General features: G+C 38.0%; 1 protein-coding gene across 1 annotated transcript in view; it reads right to left on the bottom strand.

Moving 5' to 3' along the window:
* The window catches only part of Rassf (Ras association family member), a 45,288-nt gene extending 43,858 nt beyond the window's left edge, over positions 1-1,430 (bottom strand). Inside the window, exons 1-2 of the mRNA XM_065234374.1 lie at positions 953-1,430; positions 649-743 (exon numbers count right to left, since the gene is read on the bottom strand). Coding sequence (XP_065090446.1) covers positions 649-743; positions 953-992 — 135 coding nt within the window. The 5' untranslated portion in view covers positions 993-1,430. The remainder of the gene's footprint in view (positions 1-648; positions 744-952) is intronic.
* Positions 1,431-23,589: the final 22,159 nt, after the last annotated feature.

Raw genomic sequence — 23,589 nt, 5'->3', positions numbered from 1 at the left:
TTCGATACCTATTCGACACACCTGGCCTTTGGGTCTACGAAGGTCTACGCTACGCAAACAGTACTTATTACACCAGCAAAAAAAAAACTTCGTACCTCCTTACAACCTATAACTCATACGCATATCAAACCATGCCTAATAATGCAAGACGAATCAAAACAATCGGCTTCTTACGAACGAAGATTCCCGGTGGTATGCGTGTTTCATATTTCTTAACTCGTCTCTCCTTCATCATCCATCCAGCACAGGCAGAAAGACAGCAAAAACATACATCAGCGAGTGTTTGTTATCTGAACAAACAAATCTCTTATAGCAAACTAGCGACAACCAACGAGACGTCGTCGAGGATTGTTGTTTGGATACGCTTCTTACATTGATGTTAAAGTATATGAAGGCAAAATGTAAGCCTCTAAATCGCTCGTAGATATGTGCGCTGCGCAATGGGATGGACACGAGAACACTCTTCGGCACATATATGTGTCAAATTATCGTTCAATATATCAAGCGCTACGTGGGGCGAATGCTAATGATTCTAAATTCTAATTCAACTTGCAGCTAATGAAAATGTCCACTCCCTTCGACCGACTACGTGCTGTGGATGGTTGGTGTGCAATTCCTGGAAGTAGACCTCATCTTCTAAACACTTACTTCGGCATGTTGTCCCGGATTGAGTCGCTTGCCGCATTCTTCGCACCTGAGGCACTCCGGGTGCCAATCGTAACCGAGAGATTGCTTTCGCTCAGCTGAAATATACGGAAAAAAAACGAAACAAATTTTAATTGAACATCGATCCGGAAACGGTGCAGATCAAAATATAAATTGATTGACTCAGCGAAAATGCCCTGATGGAGGAAAAAAAAATCAGAACGAACAAAACATCTATCCGCACGAAGCGAAGCTACAATTTATTCTTCCATAAATAGCCACATGCATGGCGATCACGGCGACCTACCGAAAAACACTGGTTTTCCACACTTGTGGCACTTCCACATTGCTTCCGTCCGGCAGTTTTCACAGCTAAATTGCACAACTCAAAGCTATTTTCCTGCAACCCGAAAGGTCAATCCTCCTTGTCACTTTTTCTACTCCTCCTCCTCCTCCGGATTGGATTGTGCAAAGAATTCGAAAAACTCACAATAACAAAAAGGCACCAACCGCACACAGCAGGCAAAAAATAAAGGAAAATAAACTTGTCCGTCGAGACGGACCGCCCGAACGAGAGCTGATACTGGTGATACTGCTTCTGCTACTCCTGATGGTGCAGAATGTCATAGCCGGAGAGGCCACTGGATGCCGGATGGCCACAATTGTACACCAGCTGCACCGCAGAACCGGTAAAGGGCAGGAAAAACAGTGGAAAATCAAAAATTGTACGGAAAACAACCGAGGAAAAATGGAAGCACTCGCGAGAAACTTCTGCGATGAATGAATTGAATATGGCAAACGCGTACACCACGAACGCACGAACCGAAAACCAGACGAATGCGAGTCGCTGGACTCTAATGCGGGCACGAAGTTTGACAGTTCATATTTGGCAGATTGAATGCGAGTGCGCGCAGGGGTGGTAGGAACCTTCGAGATTCGAGAGTAATCTTCAAAAACGGCTCAAAAAACATTGCATTCCTGATAGGGCCGGCGCAGCCGGCCCGAATCGAAACTCGTCGAACTGATCGTTTTTATGTCACATTACTCTTTACACATGAGCTTGATTAGTGTTAGTGAAAGCTTATTTCCAAAGCAAATGACAGCTCATGTGTCGTGTTGAATGTTGTTTTTGTTGTTTTCAAAACATAAAGCAACAACTAGCCCGGGAGCTAGCTCAACTAAAGTTCAGCTAGCCAACTCAGGCAACAATCGTCATAATTCCGCAAGTTAAACGACAACAGTCTCCACAAACCAGCGCATCCGGCAGTGCCAGCTCAGAATCTTTCCGTGCCAAATAACAGTATCCTGCAGCAGATGAGCAACTTTCTGGTCGCAGTCCCGAAAGAACTTCCACACCGAAGTCTTCACCGAACATTGATGAAAACAAATCCAGGGCTGTTACAACAGGCGCGGATATCGCGGATTTGAAGTTTCAGTCGTGAAAATCGCGGAAAGAATTAATGATGTCGCGAAAATTGCGATTAGAATGATGTACTGTCACACAAATTGTGGAATTCATTGTAACCTTTCAGTCCCGGAATATTTAGCTGTCATCAATTTTGTTGTTCATTTGGCTTTCAATTTTTTACCGGTTCAAACTAAACACCCTGCAAATAATCTAGACATGATCTTAATTCCATAAGTCACGCCGGATTTACACGGAAATTCCCTGGGGGTCCTTCCAATGCGAGACATTTTCATATTTTTTTTTTATTTCCAATATGAACATAGCATTTTTCGTTGTCAAATCATAAACGAATCGTATATATGCGAGTAATTGCCATGTATACCGGACATTATAGGTTCTTCAAATCGTCCTGGAGTTGAGTTATTGATTTGTTCTACTATATCAACCAAGACTGCAATAATCGACTGTAGTATCGAAATATGTCCAAACAGATTGAAAGTGTCTATTTGGATCGTGCCCGACCTATTGCCATAGAGGTAACTCTAAGACCACTGGGTCCCGAAGAAAATCATTATTATTTTTGGCTCACTCAGTACCAGAACAACGGTCCCAAGCAGTCCCAAGCTATTTCACTCACCCCTGCATGTTCTGCATGAATCCACACACCCCTGATGTTATCTGTCAAACTTTCATAGCGAATCAAAACAAACATAGTGTAGTAACAGAATTTCAACTAGAATAGGGTACGTTAATCGTTTGCTTGGGACCAATAGGCTACTAAAGTGGTGAGCCAATTTAAAATCGTTAGTTTCGTATTGATTGTTGCTATTGCTACGTATACAAGATGTTATGGGTTCTGAAATCATTCTGGAGATCAGATTATGTTTCTACTAGATCACCCAAGACTAATTCATTATTTGTAGTATCGAAATATGTCCAAACAAATTTGCAGTGTCCTGTTGCATTGTTGCATTCAATTCGGTTGAAGCTCTGTGATGAATTTTTCCCACTAGGGTTCTCTGTTTCTTGTTGAATTCTCATCATAATTCTCTTGGAATTCTTCTTAAAATCCATCTGTTATTTTCCTCACGATTCCCATTCACATTTCCTCAGAATCACGTAGGAATTTCCCTTAAAGTTTTTTTTTTCAAAACTCCTTTTAAAATTTTCTAAAATTACTTAAGAGTTTAATTTGGAACTTGCATTCTTCTGCATAGAAATCCCTCTAAATTCATCTAAGGACTTCATGTCATATCAATTCTGGAATTCTGTTGAGAATTTTTCCCTTGGAAAATTATAAGGGAACCCTCCTCAATATTTATTTAAAATCATCACTTTGAATACTTTTAATTTTTACTTAAAATTCCAGGGTTTGTCCGCAATATTTTATAGATTGTTCTGTAATTTTTTATAACCCTTCAAATGCTTTCAAGTCTCGGAACATTGACGATTATAACTCCACGACCCATAAGTATGATTTTGACGTAGGATTACGTATTTCGGAACCATATTGCGGGTGCAATTACAAAAAATCGATCGCATTACGAAAAGAGGTCAGGTTTTGACCACATAATATGCAGATAGATTTTAATTCTAAACAAGCCAAACAATTAGAAATTTATCTACCAATCTGCTAAAATGAACACTTTATTAATTTTCAATGGGTTACTATTGAAAATTACACAAATGTCCAACTTCTGCAATGGTGATCAAAATTATCACCGAATGTCTGAAAACAGTGCATTCCCTAACACAGACTTAAAAATCGAATTCAATGCGGTCTCACTGAACGGTGTACATTCAATCACCGTAAGTGGTGGTGACCAGTCATCGGTATCAGCAGGAGCAGCAGCAGCAGCAGCAAACAGCAGCAGGAGTGCTTCGGCAAACATTGTTCTCCACAGTAACAACGGAAGGCTGCCTGCAAGCAGCGAGCTGCAGTGCTCGTATGAGCAACCATAGGAGGAAGAAGCTGCACCGCTATGCTGTGAATCGGAATCAGTAGCTCTTCGTGGGTCATCTATGCCAAGCGTGTCACCCTTGCTCTAAACAACTTACAGCTCGACAGCCTCATCCGTGTAGAACCCCCACCTCAGATTTTGTCAACCATCACTACAAAACGGTCCTTTTCAGGACCACCAAAAATTGTTGGAAGAGTATTACTAGGACATTTTTTAAGGTAATCAGTTCCCGCAAGCAGCTTGGTATCAAGGCCCTGGTCTATAGAAGGTATAGAATTGTAGGCACGAATGTATTGGTGAGATAAATCATCGTCCGGCCACGCTGGTGGAAGTGTTAAAATCAATATAGAATTTGAGAGAAGCTAAATAAATAAATCCAGGGACATTCATTTTTTTCCCCCGGAAATTGATTTCTCCCCATGTAAGTTCTACTTGCTTTATTACCAATCCCCAGAAAGCCACAATAAAATCAAATTTGTGGGAAAATAAGCTCACGAGTTTCGAAGTCCCTCCTTTTTTACATATTCTGCATAAACGATACTTTCCGCCCCGCCCCATTCATATAATTCGGAAGGAAATCATGTGAGGGGTGAGCTATTTTGAGTGCAGAATGTGTAAAGAAGGAGGGACTTCGGTTGTTAATCTAAATGCATATATAGAGGTAACAGCAGCGTTGCCAGTATTGCAAATTTATCTGGATTTTACAGATTTTCAGTCGCCTTGCCAGATACACGTTTATTTTCAGATTTTTTTAAATAGGGGAAATGGTTCTAATGTTGGCCAATGGATCTAAGATTGGGCCCATCGCTAAAAATCTGCTATTCATCAATTTTATCTAGATGAATGCGTCATTGGGACGGTACTGATGGATATTTTTGGTCGCTATTGAAAATTCAATCGATTGCTGAATTTATGTATGGGCCCAATTTAGGGGCATTTAGGCCGACATTACATCCATTTCCCCTATGTTCCAGATTTTTAAAATGTGTTGCTTTATAAATATCACTGAAATTAAGGGATCGTCCATTAATTATGTCACACTTTTAGGGGGGTTTTGGAAACTGTGACGAACCTTACAAAAACAATTAAGGTCCATAGAAAAAATGTGACAAAGGGGTGAGGGGGGGGGGGAGGGTTTAAAATGGACCCTCTAATCAAAAAATATAAAGCCAAACTTACTACTTTAATTACTAAAAGCCATCAACGTTTGGACATTATTGCAACATCATGCATGGAATTGTTACAGCATGTTTGTAATGGGTTGCAGAATCATAAAAATCGAGACATTATTGGCTGTAAAAAATCTTCAAATTTAAAAAAAATATCGAGCCAGCTTTTTTTTTATTATCTGGAGTTGTTTAGATTTTGGCTATAATTACATTTCTTGGAATCTTGGATTTATAAAAAACAATATTTCAATATGGAGGAATTTTCCTAATTTTTGGAATTTAGAGACATCGAAAACTGTTCAGGATTGAAAACAAAAAAATGAGTTTTGGAAAATTAGCAAGGCTTTTGAATCTTGACAACCACCAAGACTTTAAAGTATGTTCGTGATATTTTTGATGATAATTAATTAGATGTTTAAATAGAGTTTTGAAGTAATATTGAGTTACCTTAGCAGTCTGCAATACTTTGGAATTCTGAATTGCCCTAGATTTCAGAACTTTAAGGTAATTCTGAAAATAGTTTACAGTTAAGTGTAAGTATGCAGTCTGTGCAACCTTTGATTGAAGTGAAGACGGTATAAATTGTCTTTTGCAAACTCTTATGACAATTGCATGGAGATTTTGGCAAGAAAAGAAATAGTTAGAATCCGGAAGAGAAATCAAAATTCTTAAGATGAAACTTAAGGAGTATGCTGATACGAATCGTGAGAATAATTTCAATGGAATTATGTCCAATGTTTCTATGGAAGATTAGGTCTTATCAAGTTTTAAGAAATCTGGCAATTTCTGGGAGACTTTCAAAGCTATTTGGCAAAGTACTTGAGTACTTAGAAAATACTGAAGAGGATTAGTCTGAGAAGAATGTGACGGTCATTCTGAAGAGCATACCAAGGAAATTATTAAGAATATTCTAAGGGAATTTCATAGAGAAAAAATGAGACTAAATTATGCAAATTCTTGAAAATTATTACCAGTTTGAGGGAATAGTGGAATCAGAGAGCGATTTATAAGAGATTAAAAGAAATAATGCTAAGCACTCTTAGAATGTTATAAGGTTGGATGTTATCAAGATTAGTTTAGGGAAATCCGGAAAAGAAGTATGATGATTCAAATTGAACTCTGTAAATGAAGTAATTTCAGAGTAACAAAAAATTTCATGATCTGGGACCCAGGAAAAATATAAATTACCAGAATTTAGAATCATTTCATGATTCTGAGACTTCAAAAATGACGCTTTCAGACTTTCATTTTAGTTATATAATAATATTATTCTTTGGCATAAATTATTTGTAATGGTCACGTGGAGTTACCCGTAGTTTAGGCAAATGGGTAAACTGTGTGTGAGTACCACGATGTAAGGCTTTGATTCTCACTTCAGTCAGGAGAATTTTAGTTTAAAATAAAATTGCCTACTGGTCTACCGAGTGTTGTGAGTTGTATGATGTCAAGAATAAAATTGGAAGCCTGATCAATCTCAGAGAAATATTACAATTAATTTAAAATTAATAAAAAATTTAAGACATTTTCTGGTACTGCATCACATATTAAGGACTAAATCGACTATTAGTTTAAAAAAAAAGTAAGAGGTTGTATCCAAGACACGACCGTAAATTTGACGTAGGATTACGAAAGGTAGTTATGATCGATGTCAATCATACAAGGTCTGGAACAACAAGTAGCTTGCTGGTGTTAGAAGCACAAATGTTGTAAACATTGCTGAGCAACCGAATGCCGATGTCACGGCAGCACAACATTCCATACTGCGAATAGCAGACGTGTCGTCACAGTAAACAGCTGTTTCGTGTAAAAAGATAAACATTGCGATGAAATACGACCACCACTAGACATTTTCACATTTCACTAAAACCAATAAGCCGGTTGGGCCAGACCTTGTATAATTGACATCGAGTTATGATGTCACAGAAAAAGTATAGTAAATGTTAAATTGATTTCTTAACTCGTTATTAGTGAAAAATTTCAAAATTCAAATCAAAATTGTGATTTTACCGACAAACCAATATGCACAGCATTACGAAAAGAGGTCAGGTTTCGACCAATAGCAGATAGATTTTAATTCTAAATAAGCCAAACGATTCGAAATGTATCTACCAATCTGCTAAAATGAATACTTAATTAAATTTCAATAGGTCACTATTGAAAATTACACAAATGTCCAACTTTTGCAATGGTGATCAAAATTATCACCGAATGTCTGAAAACAGCGCATTCCCTAACACAGACTTAAAAATCGAATTCAATGCGGTCTCACTGAACGGTGTACATTCAATCACCGTAAGTGGTGGTGACCAGTCATCGGAATCAGCAGGAGCAGCAGCAGCAGCGCAGCAGCAGAAAGTAGCAGCAGCAGCAGCAGCAGCAAAAGTAGCAGCAGCAGCAGCAGCAAGTAGCAGCAGCAGCAGCAAACAGCAGCAGGAGTGCTTCGGCAAACATTGTTCTCCACAGTAACAACGAAAGGCTGCCTGTAAGCAGCGAGCTGCAGTGCTCGTATGAGCAACCATAGGAGGAAGAAGCTGCACCGCTATGCTGTGAATCGGAATCAGTAGCTCTTCGTGGGTCATCTATGCCAAGCGTGTCACCCTTGCTCTAAACAACTTACAGCTCGACAGCCTCATCCGTGTAGAACACCCACCTCAGATTTTGTCAACCATCACTACAAAACGGTCCTTTTCAGGACCACCAAAAATTGTTGGAAGAGTATTACTAGGACATTTTTTAAGGTAATCAGTTCCCGCAAGCAGCTTGGTATCAAGGCCCTGGTCTATAGAAGGTATAGAATTGTAGGCACGAATGTATTGGTGAGATAAATCATCATCCGGCCACGCTGGTGGAAGTGTTAAAATCAATATAGAATTTGAGAGAAGCTAAATAAATAAATCCAGGGACATTCATTTTTTTTCCCCCGGAAATTGATTTCTCCCTATGTAACCCAAGTAACAATTTCCAGTTGAAGAAACGCTTTCGTTTTGATTTTGTTCAGCTGCATGTTGAATAATAATTGCACAATGTGTTCACCACAACTTTTATAAAACCCTTGTTTACACTCGTTTGGAGAACCTATACAACTGCAACACAAAGGTGTTGTCTAACGTATTCAGTAAAACGTTTACCCAAAATCAATTTCTTGTTGAAGAAACGCTTCCATTGTGATTTTATTCAACTGCATGCTGAATAATAACTGTACAATTTGTTTATTACAACTTCTGTAAAACTCTTGTTTACACTGGTTTGGAGGACCTGTTCAACTACAGCATTATATGTATACGCGGTATAGGAGTAGAAGCAACTTTTAAACAACGTTTATAGATACATATTTAAACTCAAGCTTTATTATTTTGGTGAAAGCTCTTATACAATGTTTGTAGACACTGCTTGACAGCTGCTTTGAAATTTAGTAGAGAGTAAACCTGAGAGGCGTTTGTTGCACTCTTTTATGACTCCTAAATAATCATTGTACAGCAAGCGGTGAAAAGCGTTTATAGCACTTTTCAATGACTCCTTAATAACCGTTGTGTAAGTACTCACAATATTCACAGATTAAAACTAGTTTAAAAATTGTCGTGGTACCACCTCGAGTTGCCTCTATGGTGGTACGCCAAAACAATTGCTTGTACAGTTTTTATTAATTTAATTTATTTGTGTACATTGAAAAAATATGTAATTATGCCATAATTCACATTCTGTGATCATATGGAGGAAGTAGTAACAAGCATTTGTTTAATCTTTGATTGATATTCTTTCAATTAATCTCTCTAATCATTAATTGAGAGAATTTATCTAGAAATGTTATCGTTGATAATATGGTATATGTCTTAAATTATTGTTTGCATTTATTAATAACACCTATATATAATTTACCTCTACTCCACCGAGGGTTTCTCGAAGCAAGATTCGAACTCATGATCCCGGATTGCCAGCCGCTTCTGTTTCCATCTGCTCTATTCTTGAATACATATTTTGATCATATGAGAGAAGTATATGAAGCTCATCTTGAGTGACTTCTCTTGCAGTCGAATAATCATTGCCTTATGGGCATATAAACGTGCCTATCACTTGTGCTATTTTTAGCAAAAAAATTGTGGTTGGTGGTTGGTCGAACGTAAACAATCATTTAAGAGTGCTCCAAGCAGCTTTTGAAGCTTTTAACCAAATGGCAATACAACTACATTCTTGTACAACTCTGGAAACTATTATTCAACGTTTGATCAACTCAGGTGTTGTATAAGAGCTCCCAATGGTTTGTTTTGATGCGTTTATTCCACATCCTATATGGCTCCTGTCAAACAGTTTAACCGAACGTAAACAATCATTTAAGAGTACTCCAAGCAGTTTTTAAAACTTTTAATCAAATGGCAATACAACTACATTCTTGTTCAACTCTGGAAGCTATTATCACAAACGAAGTGACAGACGGAGCGGCTCGAAAACTTTGGTGACTAACCTGCTATTGCAATTTTTCAGTGTACCACATGGCAACACCACTACTACTGGATTGTACCACATGGCAACACTACTATTAGATTGAACTAGCATTTTCACCAAATGTACTAGAATATTTTCGTTCTATCTCTTTCACTCTACTCAAAACTGAAATGCATAAAAAAAATGACAAAATGATACGCACTCTTTGCACACTGTCAAAGAATCATTGTACACAAAATCAACTTTGTTCAAATCAAAACAAAAAAACTAACCCATCTGGTGGATGATGGCACAAGCTTCCAAGAAAATTCTATTACAGTGAACCACATTATTTAAATGGATTTCTTCGCCAGTAAGTCGTCTGTCACTTTGTTTGTGCTATTATTCAACGTTTGATCAACTCAGGTGTTTTATAAGAGCTCTCAATTGTTTGTTGGGATGGGCTGTATTCCGTTTGGTTTTCGGATGAACCAACATTCATCTCACCGGCGGGCAACCCATCAACGCTAGACCTGTTCCTGACAAATATCGGCTTGTCCAAGCCGGTAGCCTTGAACGAACTCAGCTCCGACCACCAACCGGTGGTGGCTGAACTGGGCTGCAACGTGGCTCCTGCTTCAAGCCTGCGCAAGGACTACCATCGCGTAAACTGGGCCCAGTTTGGACGCGTGGTAGACAGGCACATCATCGAAAACCCGCCGCTTGACACCGTGGAGGACATCGACCGAGCGTTGGAGGGACTCCACCAAGCCATAACCGTGGCTGACGAGGCGTGCGTCCGACGAGTTCCTGTGAGGGGTAAGTTTATTGCCATTGATTCCCACACCCAACTTTTGATTCGCCTGAGAAATGTTCGTAGACGCCAGTTTCAGAGGACTGGAGATCTGGGCAAAAAACGTGAAATGGCCGATCTGAACAGACAGATTGCTTCCAGAATGGACTCACTCCGAAATGAAAGTTTCGGGCGTGTTGTCCAGAATCTGGACGACCGCTCCAGACCATTCTGGAAGGTAGCCAAGGTCCTGAAAAATCATCCCAAACCCGTTCCACCTCTCAGAGTCGATAATGATGACGATCGGCTTCTAATCACCCCACAGGAGAAAGCAAATGCGATCGGCGAGCATGTCGCTTCATCGCATTTGCTTGGCTCGAATATCCAAAGTCCGCTCGAAGATCAGGTTGCGCAATGCGTTCAAAACCTAGATGCCTCCCCTTGTCTCGTGCCTCCGGCGGATATGATTACAGTACAACAAATTTGCTCAGCGCTGAAATGCACCAAGAACATGAAGGCTCCCGGGTTTGACGGTATATTCAACTTGATCTTGAAGAGACTCAGCATGAAAGTGCAGTCTCTTCTAACCGCTATCTTCAACAGATGTTTGGAACTGCACTACTTTCCAAGTATCTGGAAAGTAGCAAAAATCATACCAATCCGCAAACCCGGTAAGGATCCAACATTGCCTTCAAGCTACAGACCAATCAGCCTCCTTTCAGCGCTGAGCAAATTGTTCGAGAAACTCATTCTCAATCGTTTGCTCAAGTTTGTCGAGGAAAATAACATTCTACTTCCGGAACAGTTTGGATTCAGAAAGGGGCACTCTACCAATCACCAGCTAGTGCGGGTGATGAATAACATCCGAAGTAACAAAGCTGTATCAAAGTCCACAGCCATGGCCTTGTTAGACGTTGAAAAGGCGTTTGACAATGTTTGGCATGACGGACTTGTGGTTGTCTTTCCGACACGTTTTCCATCCCAGCAGGAGTGCCGCAAGGCAGTCTGCTGGGCCCCTTGCTTTACAGCATTTATACTTCCGACATTCCTCCCCTTGGAGACGGTTGCGTGTTCTTCCTGTTCGCAGATGATACCGCAATAGCCGTCAAAAGAAGGATGCCTCGCGAAATAACGAACAAACTTCAACGATGCCTTAACGCCTTTGCTGATTATGCCACCACGTGGAAAATTAAAATCAATCCCTCCAAAACACAAGCGATCATGTTCCTACATCGGCAATCGCCCAAACTGAAACCGGCTCCATCTTGTACTGTAATCATGGATGGCACATGGGTTGAGTGGTCCGCCGAAGTAACCTATCTCGGGATGTTGATCGATGAAAAGCTCCTCTTCCGTTCGCATGTAGAGAAAACTGTAGTCAAGTGTTCTACCTTGGTTAGGTGTCTGTATCCGCTGATTTGCCGCAGATCCCGCCTCTCAAGGGTGAACAAACTGGCCGTCTACAAACAAATCATAGCACCTGCGATCCTCTACGCAGCTCCGGTGTGGGAATCATGTGCACAGACTCACAGGAACAAAATTCAGGTCGCTCAGAATAGAGTGCTGAGGATGGTTCTTGATCGTCCTTTCGACACTAGAATAACAAATTTACATGAAGAGGCAGGCATTGCCAAAATAGATTCCAAAATTAACGAAATTAAGACTAAATTTGCACAAAAATGTAATTTATCAGAACATGCTTTGATAAGCAATTTGTATATAGTAGGTTAGGTGTATATAGTAGTTGTAGGTTAGTTGTAGTTGTAAATAGTAGTTATAAGTAGACTCCTTTTTCCAATTCAAATCAAACCAATCCCACCAAGGTGGTCATACTTTAAAATAGGCCTGATAGGACTAGAAACTGTAAATAATAATTAAAATCTCACTGTACTAAAGTTGAAAAGACGCATCTGTGTCACTTGAAAAATTCATACATGTAAACCACACAAACACAAGAAATAAAGATCATTTAAACTGTTAAAAAAAAAAAAAGTTGAATAATAGCTTCCAGAGTTGAACAAGAATGTAGTTGTATTGCCATTTGATTAAAAGTTTTAAAAGCAGTTGGAGCACTCTAAAATGATTGTTTACGTTCGGTTTACCTATATGCTTTATAAGACCTATGATAACTTTTATGGCACCTTAGTTAAACCGATTGACAAGAGCTATATAGGATGTGGAATAAACGCATCAAAACAAACCATTGGGAGCTCTTATACAACACCTGAGTTGATCAAACGTTGAATAATAGTTTCCAGAGTTGTACAAGAATGTAGTTGTATTGCCATTTGGTTAAAAGCTTCAAAAGCTGCTTGGAGCACTCTTAAATGATTGTTTACGTTCGACCAACCACCAACCACAATTTTTTTTGCTAAAAATAGCACAAGTGATAGGCACGTTTATATGCCCATAAGGCAATGATTATTCGACTGCAAGAGAAGTCACTCAAGATGAGCGTCATATACTTCTCTCATATGATCAAAATATGTATTCAAGAATAGAGCAGATGGAAACAGAAGCGGCTGGCAATCCGGGATCATGAGTTCGAATCTTGCTTCGAGAAACCCTCGGTGGAGTAGAGGTAAATTATATATAGGTGTTATTAATAAATGCAAACAATAATTTAAGACATATACCATATTATCAACGATAACATTTCTAGATAAATTCTCTCAATTAATGATTAGAGAGATTAATTGAAAGAATATCAATCAAAGATTAAACAAATGCTTGTTACTACTTCCTCCATATGATCACAGAATGTGAATTATGGCATAATTACATATTTTTTCAATGTACACAAATAAATTAAATTAATAAAAACTGTACAAGCAATTGTTTTGGCGTACCACCATAGAGGCAACTCGAGGTGGTACCACGACAATTTTTAAACTAGTTTTAATCTGTGAATATTGTGAGTACTTACACAACGGTTATTAAGGAGTCATTGAAAAGTGCTATAAACGCTTTTCACCGCTTGCTGTACAATGATTATTTAGGAGTCATAAAAGAGTGCAACAAACGCCTCTCAGGTTTACTCTCTACTAAATTTCAAAGCAGCTGTCAAGCAGTGTCTACAAACATTGTATAAGAGCTTTCACCAAAATAATAAAGCTTGAGTTTAAATATGTATCTATAAACGTTGTTTAAAAGTTGCTTCTACTCCTATACCGCGTATACATATAATGCTGTAGTTGAACAGGTCCTCCAAACCAGTGTAAACAAGAGTTTTACAGAAGTTGTAATAAACAAATTGTACAGTTATTATTCAGCATGCAGTTGAATAAAATCACAATGGAAGCGTTTCTTCAACAAGAAATTGATTTTGGGTAAACGTTTTACTGAATACGTTAGACAACACCTTTGTGTTGCAGTTGTATAGGTTCTCCAAACGAGTGTAAACAAGGGTTTTATAAAAGTTGTGGTGAACACATTGTGCAATTATTATTCAACATGCAGCTGAACAAAATCAAAACGAAAGCGTTTCTTCAACTGGAAATTGTTACTTGGGTTACATAGGGAGAAATCAATTTCCGGGGGAAAAAAAAATGAATGTCCCTGGATTTATTTATTTAGCTTCTCTCAAATTCTATATTGATTTTAACACTTCCACCAGCGTGGCCGGATGATGATTTATCTCACCAATACATTCGTGCCTACAATTCTATACCTTCTATAGACCAGGGCCTTGATACCAAGCTGCTTGCGGGAACCTGGGGGGGGGATGTGCTGTTAAATCAGCCTACTGATCATCTTGTATGAAACTGGTTCCAAACGTAAACAAACGCTGTAGGTTTCTTATGGATTGTTTACGTTTGGAACCAGTTATGCGAGGTAGGCGACGATTGTTCGTATTTGACAGCCACCTCCCCCCCTTGGCGGGAACTGATTACCTTAAAAAATGTCCTAGTAATACTCTTCCAACAATTTTTGGTGGTCCTGAAAAGGACCGTTTTGTAGTGATGGTTGACAAAATCTGAGGTGGGTGTTCTACACGGATGAGGCTGTCGAGCTGTAAGTTGTTTAGAGCAAGGGTGACACGCTTGGCATAGATGACCCACGAAGAGCTACTGATTCCGATTCACAGCATAGCGGTGCAGCTTCTTCCTCCTATGGTTGCTCATACGAGCACTGCAGCTCGCTGCTTACAGGCAGCCTTTCGTTGTTACTGTGGAGAACAATGTTTGCCGAAGCACTCCTGCTGCTGTTTGCTGCTGCTGCTGCTACTTGCTGCTGCTGCTGCTGCTGCTGCTACTTTCTGCTGCTGCGCTGCTGCTGCTGCTCCTGCTGATTCCGATGACTGGTCACCACCACTTACGGTGATTGAATGTACACCGTTCAGTGAGACCGCATTGAATTCGATTTTTAAGTCTGTGTTAGGGAATGCGCTGTTTTCAGACATTCGGTGATAATTTTGATCACCATTGCAAAAGTTGGACATTTGTGTAATTTTCAATAGTGACCTATTGAAATTTAATTAAGTATTCATTTTAGCAGATTGGTAGATACATTTCGAATCGTTTGGCTTATTTAGAATTAAAATCTATCTGCTATTGGTCGAAACCTGACCTCTTTTCGTAATGCTGTGCATATTGGTTTGTCGGTAAAATCACAATTTTGATTTGAATTTTGAAATTTTTCACTAATAACGAGTTAAGAAATCAATTTAACATTTACTATACTTTTTCTGTGACATCATAACTCGATGTCAATTATACAAGGTCTGGCCCAACCGGCTTATTGGTTTTAGTGAAATGTGAAAATGTCTAGTGGTGGTCGTATTTCATCGCAATGTTTATCTTTTTACACGAAACAGCTGTTTACTGTGACGACACGTCTGCTATTCGCAGTATGGAATGTTGTGCTGCCGTGACATCGGCATTCGGTTGCTCAGCAATGTTTACAACATTTGTGCTTCTAACACCAGCAAGCTACTTGTTGTTCCAGACCTTGTATGATTGACATCGATCATAACTACCTTTCGTAATCCTACGTCAAATTTACGGTCGTGTCTTGGATACAACCTCTTACTTTTTTTTTAAACTAATAGTCGATTTAGTCCTTAATATGTGATGCAGTACCAGAAAATGTCTTAAATTTTTTATTAATTTTAAATTAATTGTAATATTTCTCTGAGATTGATCAGGCTTCCAATTTTATTCTTGACATCATACAACTCACAACACTCGGTAGACCAGTAGGCAATTTTATTTTAAACTAAAATTCTCCTGACTGAAGTGAGAATCAAAGCCTTACATCGTGGTACTCACACACAGTTTACCCATTTGCCTAAACTACGGGTAACTCCACGTGACCATTACAAATAATTTATGCCAAAGAATAATATTATTATATAACTAAAATGAAAGTCTGAAAGCGTCATTTTTGAAGTCTCAGAATCATGAAATGATTCTAAATTCTGGTAATTTATATTTTTCCTGGGTCCCAGATCATGAAATTTTTTGTTACTCTGAAATTACTTCATTTACAGAGTTCAATTTGAATCATCATACTTCTTTTCCGGATTTCCCTAAACTAATCTTGATAACATCCAACCTTATAACATTCTAAGAGTGCTTAGCATTATTTCTTTTAATCTCTTATAAATCGCTCTCTGATTCCACTATTCCCTCAAACTGGTAATAATTTTCAAGAATTTGCATAATTTAGTCTCATTTTTTCTCTATGAAATTCCCTTAGAATATTCTTAATAATTTCCTTGGTATGCTCTTCAGAATGACCGTCACATTCTTCTCAGACTAATCCTCTTCAGTATTTTCTAAGTACTCAAGTACTTTGCCAAATAGCTTTGAAAGTCTCCCAGAAATTGCCAGATTTCTTAAAACTTGATAAGACCTAATCTTCCATAGAAACATTGGACATAATTCCATTGAAATTATTCTCACGATTCGTATCAGCATACTCCTTAAGTTTCATCTTAAGAATTTTGATTTCTCTTCCGGATTCTAACTATTTCTTTTCTTGCCAAAATCTCCATGCAATTGTCATAAGAGTTTGCAAAAGACAATTTATACCGTCTTCACTTCAATCAAAGGTTGCACAGACTGCATACTTACACTTAACTGTAAACTATTTTCAGAATTACCTTAAAGTTCTGAAATCTAGGGCAATTCAGAATTCCAAAGTATTGCAGACTGCTAAGGTAACTCAATATTACTTCAAAACTCTATTTAAACATCTAATTAATTATCATCAAAAATATCACGAACATACTTTAAAGTCTTGGTGGTTGTCAAGATTCAAAAGCCTTGCTAATTTTCCAAAACTCATTTTTTTGTTTTCAATCCTGAACAGTTTTCGATGTCTCTAAATTCCAAAAATTAGGAAAATTCCTCCATATTGAAATATTGTTTTTTATAAATCCAAGATTCCAAGAAATGTAATTATAGCCAAAATCTAAACAACTCCAGATAATAAAAAAAAAGCTGGCTCGATATTTTTTTTAAATTTGAAGATTTTTTACAGCCAATAATGTCTCGATTTTTATGATTCTGCAACCCATTACAAACATGCTGTAACAATTCCATGCATGATGTTGCAATAATGTCCAAACGTTGATGGCTTTTAGTAATTAAAGTAGTAAGTTTGGCTTTATATTTTTTGATTAGAGGGTCCATTTTAAACCCTCCCCCCCCCCTCACCCCTTTGTCACATTTTTTCTATGGACCTTAATTGTTTTTGTAAGGTTCGTCACAGTTTCCAAAACCCCCCTAAAAGTGTGACATAATTAATGGACGATCCCTTAATTTCAGTGATATTTATAAAGCAACACATTTTAAAAATCTGGAACATAGGGGAAATGGATGTAATGTCGGCCTAAATGCCCCTAAATTGGGCCCATACATAAATTCAGCAATCGATTGAATTTTCAATAGCGACCAAAAATATCCATCAGTACCGTCCCAATGACGCATTCATCTAGATAAAATTGATGAATAGCAGATTTTTAGCGATGGGCCCAATCTTAGATCCATTGGCCAACATTAGAACCATTTCCCCTATTTAAAAAAATCTGAAAATAAACGTGTATCTGGCAAGGCGACTGAAAATCTGTAAAATCCAGATAAATTTGCAATACTGGCAACGCTGCTGTTACCTCTATATATGCATTTAGATTAACAACCGAAGTCCCTCCTTCTTTACACATTCTGCACTCAAAATAGCTCACCCCTCACATGATTTCCTTCCGAATTATATGAATGGGGCGGGGCGGAAAGTATCGTTTATGCAGAATATGTAAAAAAGGAGGGACTTCGAAACTCGTGAGCTTATTTTCCCACAAATTTGATTTTATTGTGGCTTTCTGGGGATTGGTAATAAAGCAAGTAGAACTTACATGGGGAGAAATCAATTTCCGGGGGAAAAAAATGAATGTCCCTGGATTTATTTATTTAGCTTCTCTCAAATTCTATATTGATTTTAACACTTCCACCAGCGTGGCCGGACGATGATTTATCTCACCAATACATTCGTGCCTACAATTCTATACCTTCTATAGACCAGGGCCTTGATACCAAGCTGCTTGCGGGAACTGATTACCTTAAAAAATGTCCTAGTAATACTCTTCCAACAATTTTTGGTGGTCCTGAAAAGGACCGTTTTGTAGTGATGGTTGACAAAATCTGAGGTGGGGGTTCTACACGGATGAGGCTGTCGAGCTGTAAGTTGTTTAGAGCAAGGGTGACACGCTTGGCATAGATGACCCACGAAGAGCTACTGATTCCGATTCACAGCATAGCGGTGCAGCTTCTTCCTCCTATGGTTGCTCATACGAGCACTGCAGCTCGCTGCTTGCAGGCAGCCTTCCGTTGTTACTGTGGAGAACAATGTTTGCCGAAGCACTCCTGCTGCTGTTTGCTGCTGCTGCTGCTGCTCCTGCTGATACCGATGACTGGTCACCACCACTTACGGTGATTGAATGTACACCGTTCAGTGAGACCGCATTGAATTCGATTTTTAAGTCTGTGTTAGGGAATGCACTGTTTTCAGACATTCGGTGATAATTTTGATCACCATTGCAGAAGTTGGACATTTGTGTAATTTTCAATAGTAACCCATTGAAAATTAATAAAGTGTTCATTTTAGCAGATTGGTAGATAAATTTCTAATTGTTTGGCTTGTTTAGAATTAAAATCTATCTGCATATTATGTGGTCAAAACCTGACCTCTTTTCGTAATGCGATCGATTTTTTGTAATTGCACCCGCAATATGGTTCCGAAATACGTAATCCTACGTCAAAATCATACTTATGGGTCGTGGAGTTATAATCGTCAATGTTCCGAGACTTGAAAGCATTTGAAGGGTTATAAAAAATTACAGAACAATCTATAAAATATTGCGGACAAACCCTGGAATTTTAAGTAAAAATTAAAAGTATTCAAAGTGATGATTTTAAATAAATATTGAGGAGGGTTCCCTTATAATTTTCCAAGGGAAAAATTCTCAACAGAATTCCAGAATTGATATGACATGAAGTCCTTAGATGAATTTAGAGGGATTTCTATGCAGAAGAATGCAAGTTCCAAATTAAACTCTTAAGTAATTTTAGAAAATTTTAAAAGGAGTTTTGAAAAAAAAACTTTAAGGGAAATTCCTACGTGATTCTGAGGAAATGTGAATGGGAATCGTGAGGAAAATAACAGATGGATTTTAAGAAGAATTCCAAGAGAATTATGATGAGAATTCAACAAGAAACAGAGAACCCTAGTGGGAAAAATTCATCACAGAGCTTCAACCGAATTGAATGCAACAATGCAACAGGACACTGCAAATTTGTTTGGACATATTTCGATACTACAAATAATGAATTAGTCTTGGGTGATCTAGTAGAAACATAATCTGATCTCCAGAATGATTTCAGAACCCATAACATCTTGTATACGTAGCAATAGGTCGGGCACGATCCAAATAGACACTTTCAATCTGTTTGGACATATTTCGATACTACAGTCGATTATTGCAGTCTTGGTTGATATAGTAGAACAAATCAATAACTCAACTCCAGGACGATTTGAAGAACCTATAATGTCCGGTATACATGGCAATTACTCGCATATATACGATTCGTTTATGATTTGACAACGAAAAATGCTATGTTCATATTGGAAATAAAAAAAAAATATGAAAATGTCTCGCATTGGAAGGACCCCCAGGGAATTTCCGTGTAAATCCGGCGTGACTTATGGAATTAAGATCATGTCTAGATTATTTGCAGGGTGTTTAGTTTGAACCGGTAAAAAATTGAAAGCCAAATGAACAACAAAATTGATGACAGCTAAATATTCCGGGACTGAAAGGTTACAATGAATTCCACAATTTGTGTGACAGTACATCATTCTAATCGCAATTTTCGCGACATTATTAATTCTTTGCGCGATTTTCACGACTGAAACTTCAAATCCGCGATATCCGCGCCTGTTGTAACAGCCCTGGATTTGTTTTCATCAATGTTCGGTGAAGACTTCGGTGTGGAAGTTCTTTCGGGACTGCGACCAGAAAGTTGCTCATCTGCTGCAGGATACTGTTATTTGGCACGGAAAGATTCTGAGCTGGCACTGCCGGATGCGCTGGTTTGTGGAGACTGTTGTCGTTTAACTTGCGGAATTATGACGATTGTTGCCTGAGTTGGCTAGCTGAACTTTAGTTGAGCTAGCTCCCGGGCTAGTTGTTGCTTTATGTTTTGAAAACAACAAAAACAACATTCAACACGACACATGAGCTGTCATTTGCTTTGGAAATAAGCTTTCACTAACACTAATCAAGCTCATGTGTAAAGAGTAATGTGACATAAAAACGATCAGTTCGACGAGTTTATTTTCGGTGCAATTGTAGGGGCCCTCCTGATAATATATATTCAAGAGCAAATTTTCATTATGTCGTAAGTAACATTCGCACCGATCCGAGAAAAATAAAGTTTTGTTTTGATGACCGAAAAGTTATTCCTATTTACAATTAATCACATTTAATCTCATAGTGATAGCAATGTTAAACATATTTAGCCGGGATTTAATCATACAAATGCAAATCGCTAGCTTTCATGCTAAAAAATACTGGTTTTTGAGTCAAAAGTTATTATACGTCGTTTGGTGGCCCCTATTGTTACTTAAGTCAAAGTGTATTTACCAGGATATTCGGGAGAATTATCAATTACGTCTCCTTACGTGCAGCCCATTCATCATTTTAGGACCACCGAAATCATCTTAGCAACAAACAGTTCGATTTATTCACTTTAATAATGAGAAAGCGAAACGACGAACGTACACTTTTCACGGGTTTCTCAGCGCTGTTACTTAAGGCAAACGGCATCTCCATAGAAATCGAATGACTTAAGTAACATCGAAAACTATTTTGATCGGAAGGTGATTACATCAAAAAGCCATTTGACTGATAAATAATTTCAAAAAATGGGATGTGATCCTATATTCGGACAGTATATAGTGTAATAGCAGGAGCATCGATTGACACTGATAGCTCGACTTTGTTTACCTTTGTTACATTCGACGTAATGAAAATTTACTCTTGATATTATTATTAATAGATTATGAGCGAGGGGCGCGCACTCATCGATTTGACTAGGAGATAATTAAAATACCGTTCAAATATTAATTGATGATTAAAATATTTCAAGCGGTATTGAAATAAAAAAACAAAATATTTAAAGCAGTATTTAAAATAATAAACAAATATTTTGCGATAATTAATATAGTTAATACCCCGTGAAGATTACAGCGTATCCCTAATAAATAAATACCATAAACGAACTGTATCCCAGATGGGTAAACTATCCCACAAATAGTTTGGATGATACCCCGAACACGTCGTTAAGCTCTCTTTTATGGTTATTTTTATTAGGGATATCACGTTATATACGCTGTCTTGAAATGAGCACTCATACCAAAGATGAATACTAAGATGAAACTGTCGGAAGAAAAACTTTCTATTTTAGTGTCCTCTTTCACGGTCTCTTTCATCCAATGTATTCAAGGTAATTTTGTAATTTTGTGGTTTTGCTGCCCCCTCGGTAGAGATGAAATTTTGCGCTCATTTTGATCAAAACAATCACATCGAAATCAGGGATGTCCCATTTTTTAATTACTCGCTTAACAACTAATCGATTATTTTTTGTTCGCTGTGCTGCCATTTTTCCACCAATGAGAGTGCAGCACATGTTTGAAACGATCGGTGATGATCCTCTGGAGATGTTAATGCTTATATCGGCATGATATAACCGATTACAAATATTTTACATTTCAGTTCGTTAATCGATTAATCGATTATTCGAATGAAAATTGGCCATCACTATAGATGAATGTGAAATGTCATTTCAAATATAAGGGCCGTAAGCAAATAATGATACAATTTGAAAGGGACCGGGGCTTATCACAAATTACGTCCCCATGGTAACTGAAATAAACACGAGTGTTCACCGGTTGCTCATACATCTAGTTTTCACCTGGAAATCCTGGTGCTCATTGCAAGACAGCCTGTATTACGTGATATAAACTGTAATGTGAACGGGGTATAATACTTTTTTGTATGGTAGTGAATGTATTTTAAATACTAATTTTTGACAGTACTTTAATTATTCATAGAATTGAAAAGTGTTTTTATCTCATTTCGTTAAATACACTCTTCAATTCTACGAATAATTAAAATACTGTCAAAAATTAGTTTTTAAAATTTATGCAATAATAATAAAATTTATTTTTTTTTTGTTGATTGCGCTGCAAAGTATTGAAAGATTTGTGCGTGCTTCTCGATTATACGTTTAGTTCTATTGGTGGTGTTCTCAAAGCGTTGGTCACTCCGCACAGTGTGCCAAAAATACAGTTGGACGCACCTGGGCACTCTCATTGGCACCATGGTTAGAAATGTACATGAACTTTAAAGTTATTGGTTATCAATTTTTGTAAACAATTTGCTAGGTCCTTTTCACGAGAACCGAAGTACGCCCACCCAAACCAAGAGCACTATCGGGAATGGGAGAATTTTTCCTTGCCGATGGTGTTGTTAGTTTGCGTGGGCGTATTCGGTTCGCACGAAAAGGGCTTAACAAGTTTTGTGTACAAAAGTTGATAGACCCGTTTCAAATGTTGCGAGTATTATTCATGTGTTCATTTTTAGTAAACAGAGCCCCGCTGTTGTGCCACTTTTTGTCTATAGACGAGTGCACGGATGGATTTAAGTTCACTCACTCGACAAAAAGTGACACAACAGTGGGGCCCTGTTTACTAAAAATGAACACTCAAAGGATGTTCAAATCTAAATAGATTAAAAGTTACGCTAAATCGCAACTCTCCTGACCAACACATAGCTTGATATAAAGAGAGAGAATGCTCACTAGACTGATGCAAAATTTGACTTTTTCGCTCCACAGTGCTTAAATAGTTTCAAATCGGGTCCTGATTAGCCTCCCAAAGTTACAACTCATTTGGTTAGAAACAGACTTCGCACAAGCCATTTGAAGTTTACTTGTAAATTACTATGGGAAATCTCAACTTTTTGTTCATTGCCTTCTAGTCTTTTTTTCCATATTGAGCTGCGAAACAAGTTCGATAGCCATTCTTATAGAAAATTTTCTCAGCTACAACTTTGTTGAAGATCGTTTCTATGTAAAACGAGACAGGTAAAAGTTATTAATTATTTAAGAGATTGGTAAACTAATGACATGATCAAGCAGCTGCTCTGTAGACAACACTGTATTTCGCAGTTTTTTTTTTCAAAAAAACGACAAGGTGCTATTTTTTTTTCAAAAAAACGAATAAGTGCTTGTAAACAGTACCACGTACCACCATAGAGGTAACTCTAAGACTAGTAGGTACCGAAGAAACGAGCTCAACTTTTTGGCTCAGCTCTGGCACTCTCTTCGGTCCCAAGCTAATCGATTCACCCCTCGAAACATAAGAAAAACCAATAACCCCTCATTTTATCTGTCAAATTTTCATAGCGAATCAAAACAAACATTGTGTAGTAGTAGATTTTTTACTAGAATGGGGTACGTTAATCGTTTGCTTGGGACCAATAGGCTAGTCAAGTAGTGAGCCAATTTAAAATCGTTAGTTTCGTATTGATTGTTGGTACCACTGAACTGTCAACAAGCTTCAACCGCTAGTTGGCTTGTTATGTTTTTTTTTTCTCTGATTTCGGACAAGTTTGGCACTTGGTATATACAC

The sequence above is a fragment of the Ochlerotatus camptorhynchus genome, unplaced genomic scaffold (genome assembly GCF_037179485.1).
Source record: "Ochlerotatus camptorhynchus isolate MF236.1 unplaced genomic scaffold, CSIRO-AGI_Acam_v1.1 ptg000433l, whole genome shotgun sequence".
In the NCBI taxonomy this organism is placed as follows: domain Eukaryota; kingdom Metazoa; phylum Arthropoda; class Insecta; order Diptera; family Culicidae; genus Ochlerotatus; species Ochlerotatus camptorhynchus.
Note: the sequence above shows the minus strand (reverse complement) of the source record. Positions and strands in the feature narration are given on the sequence as shown.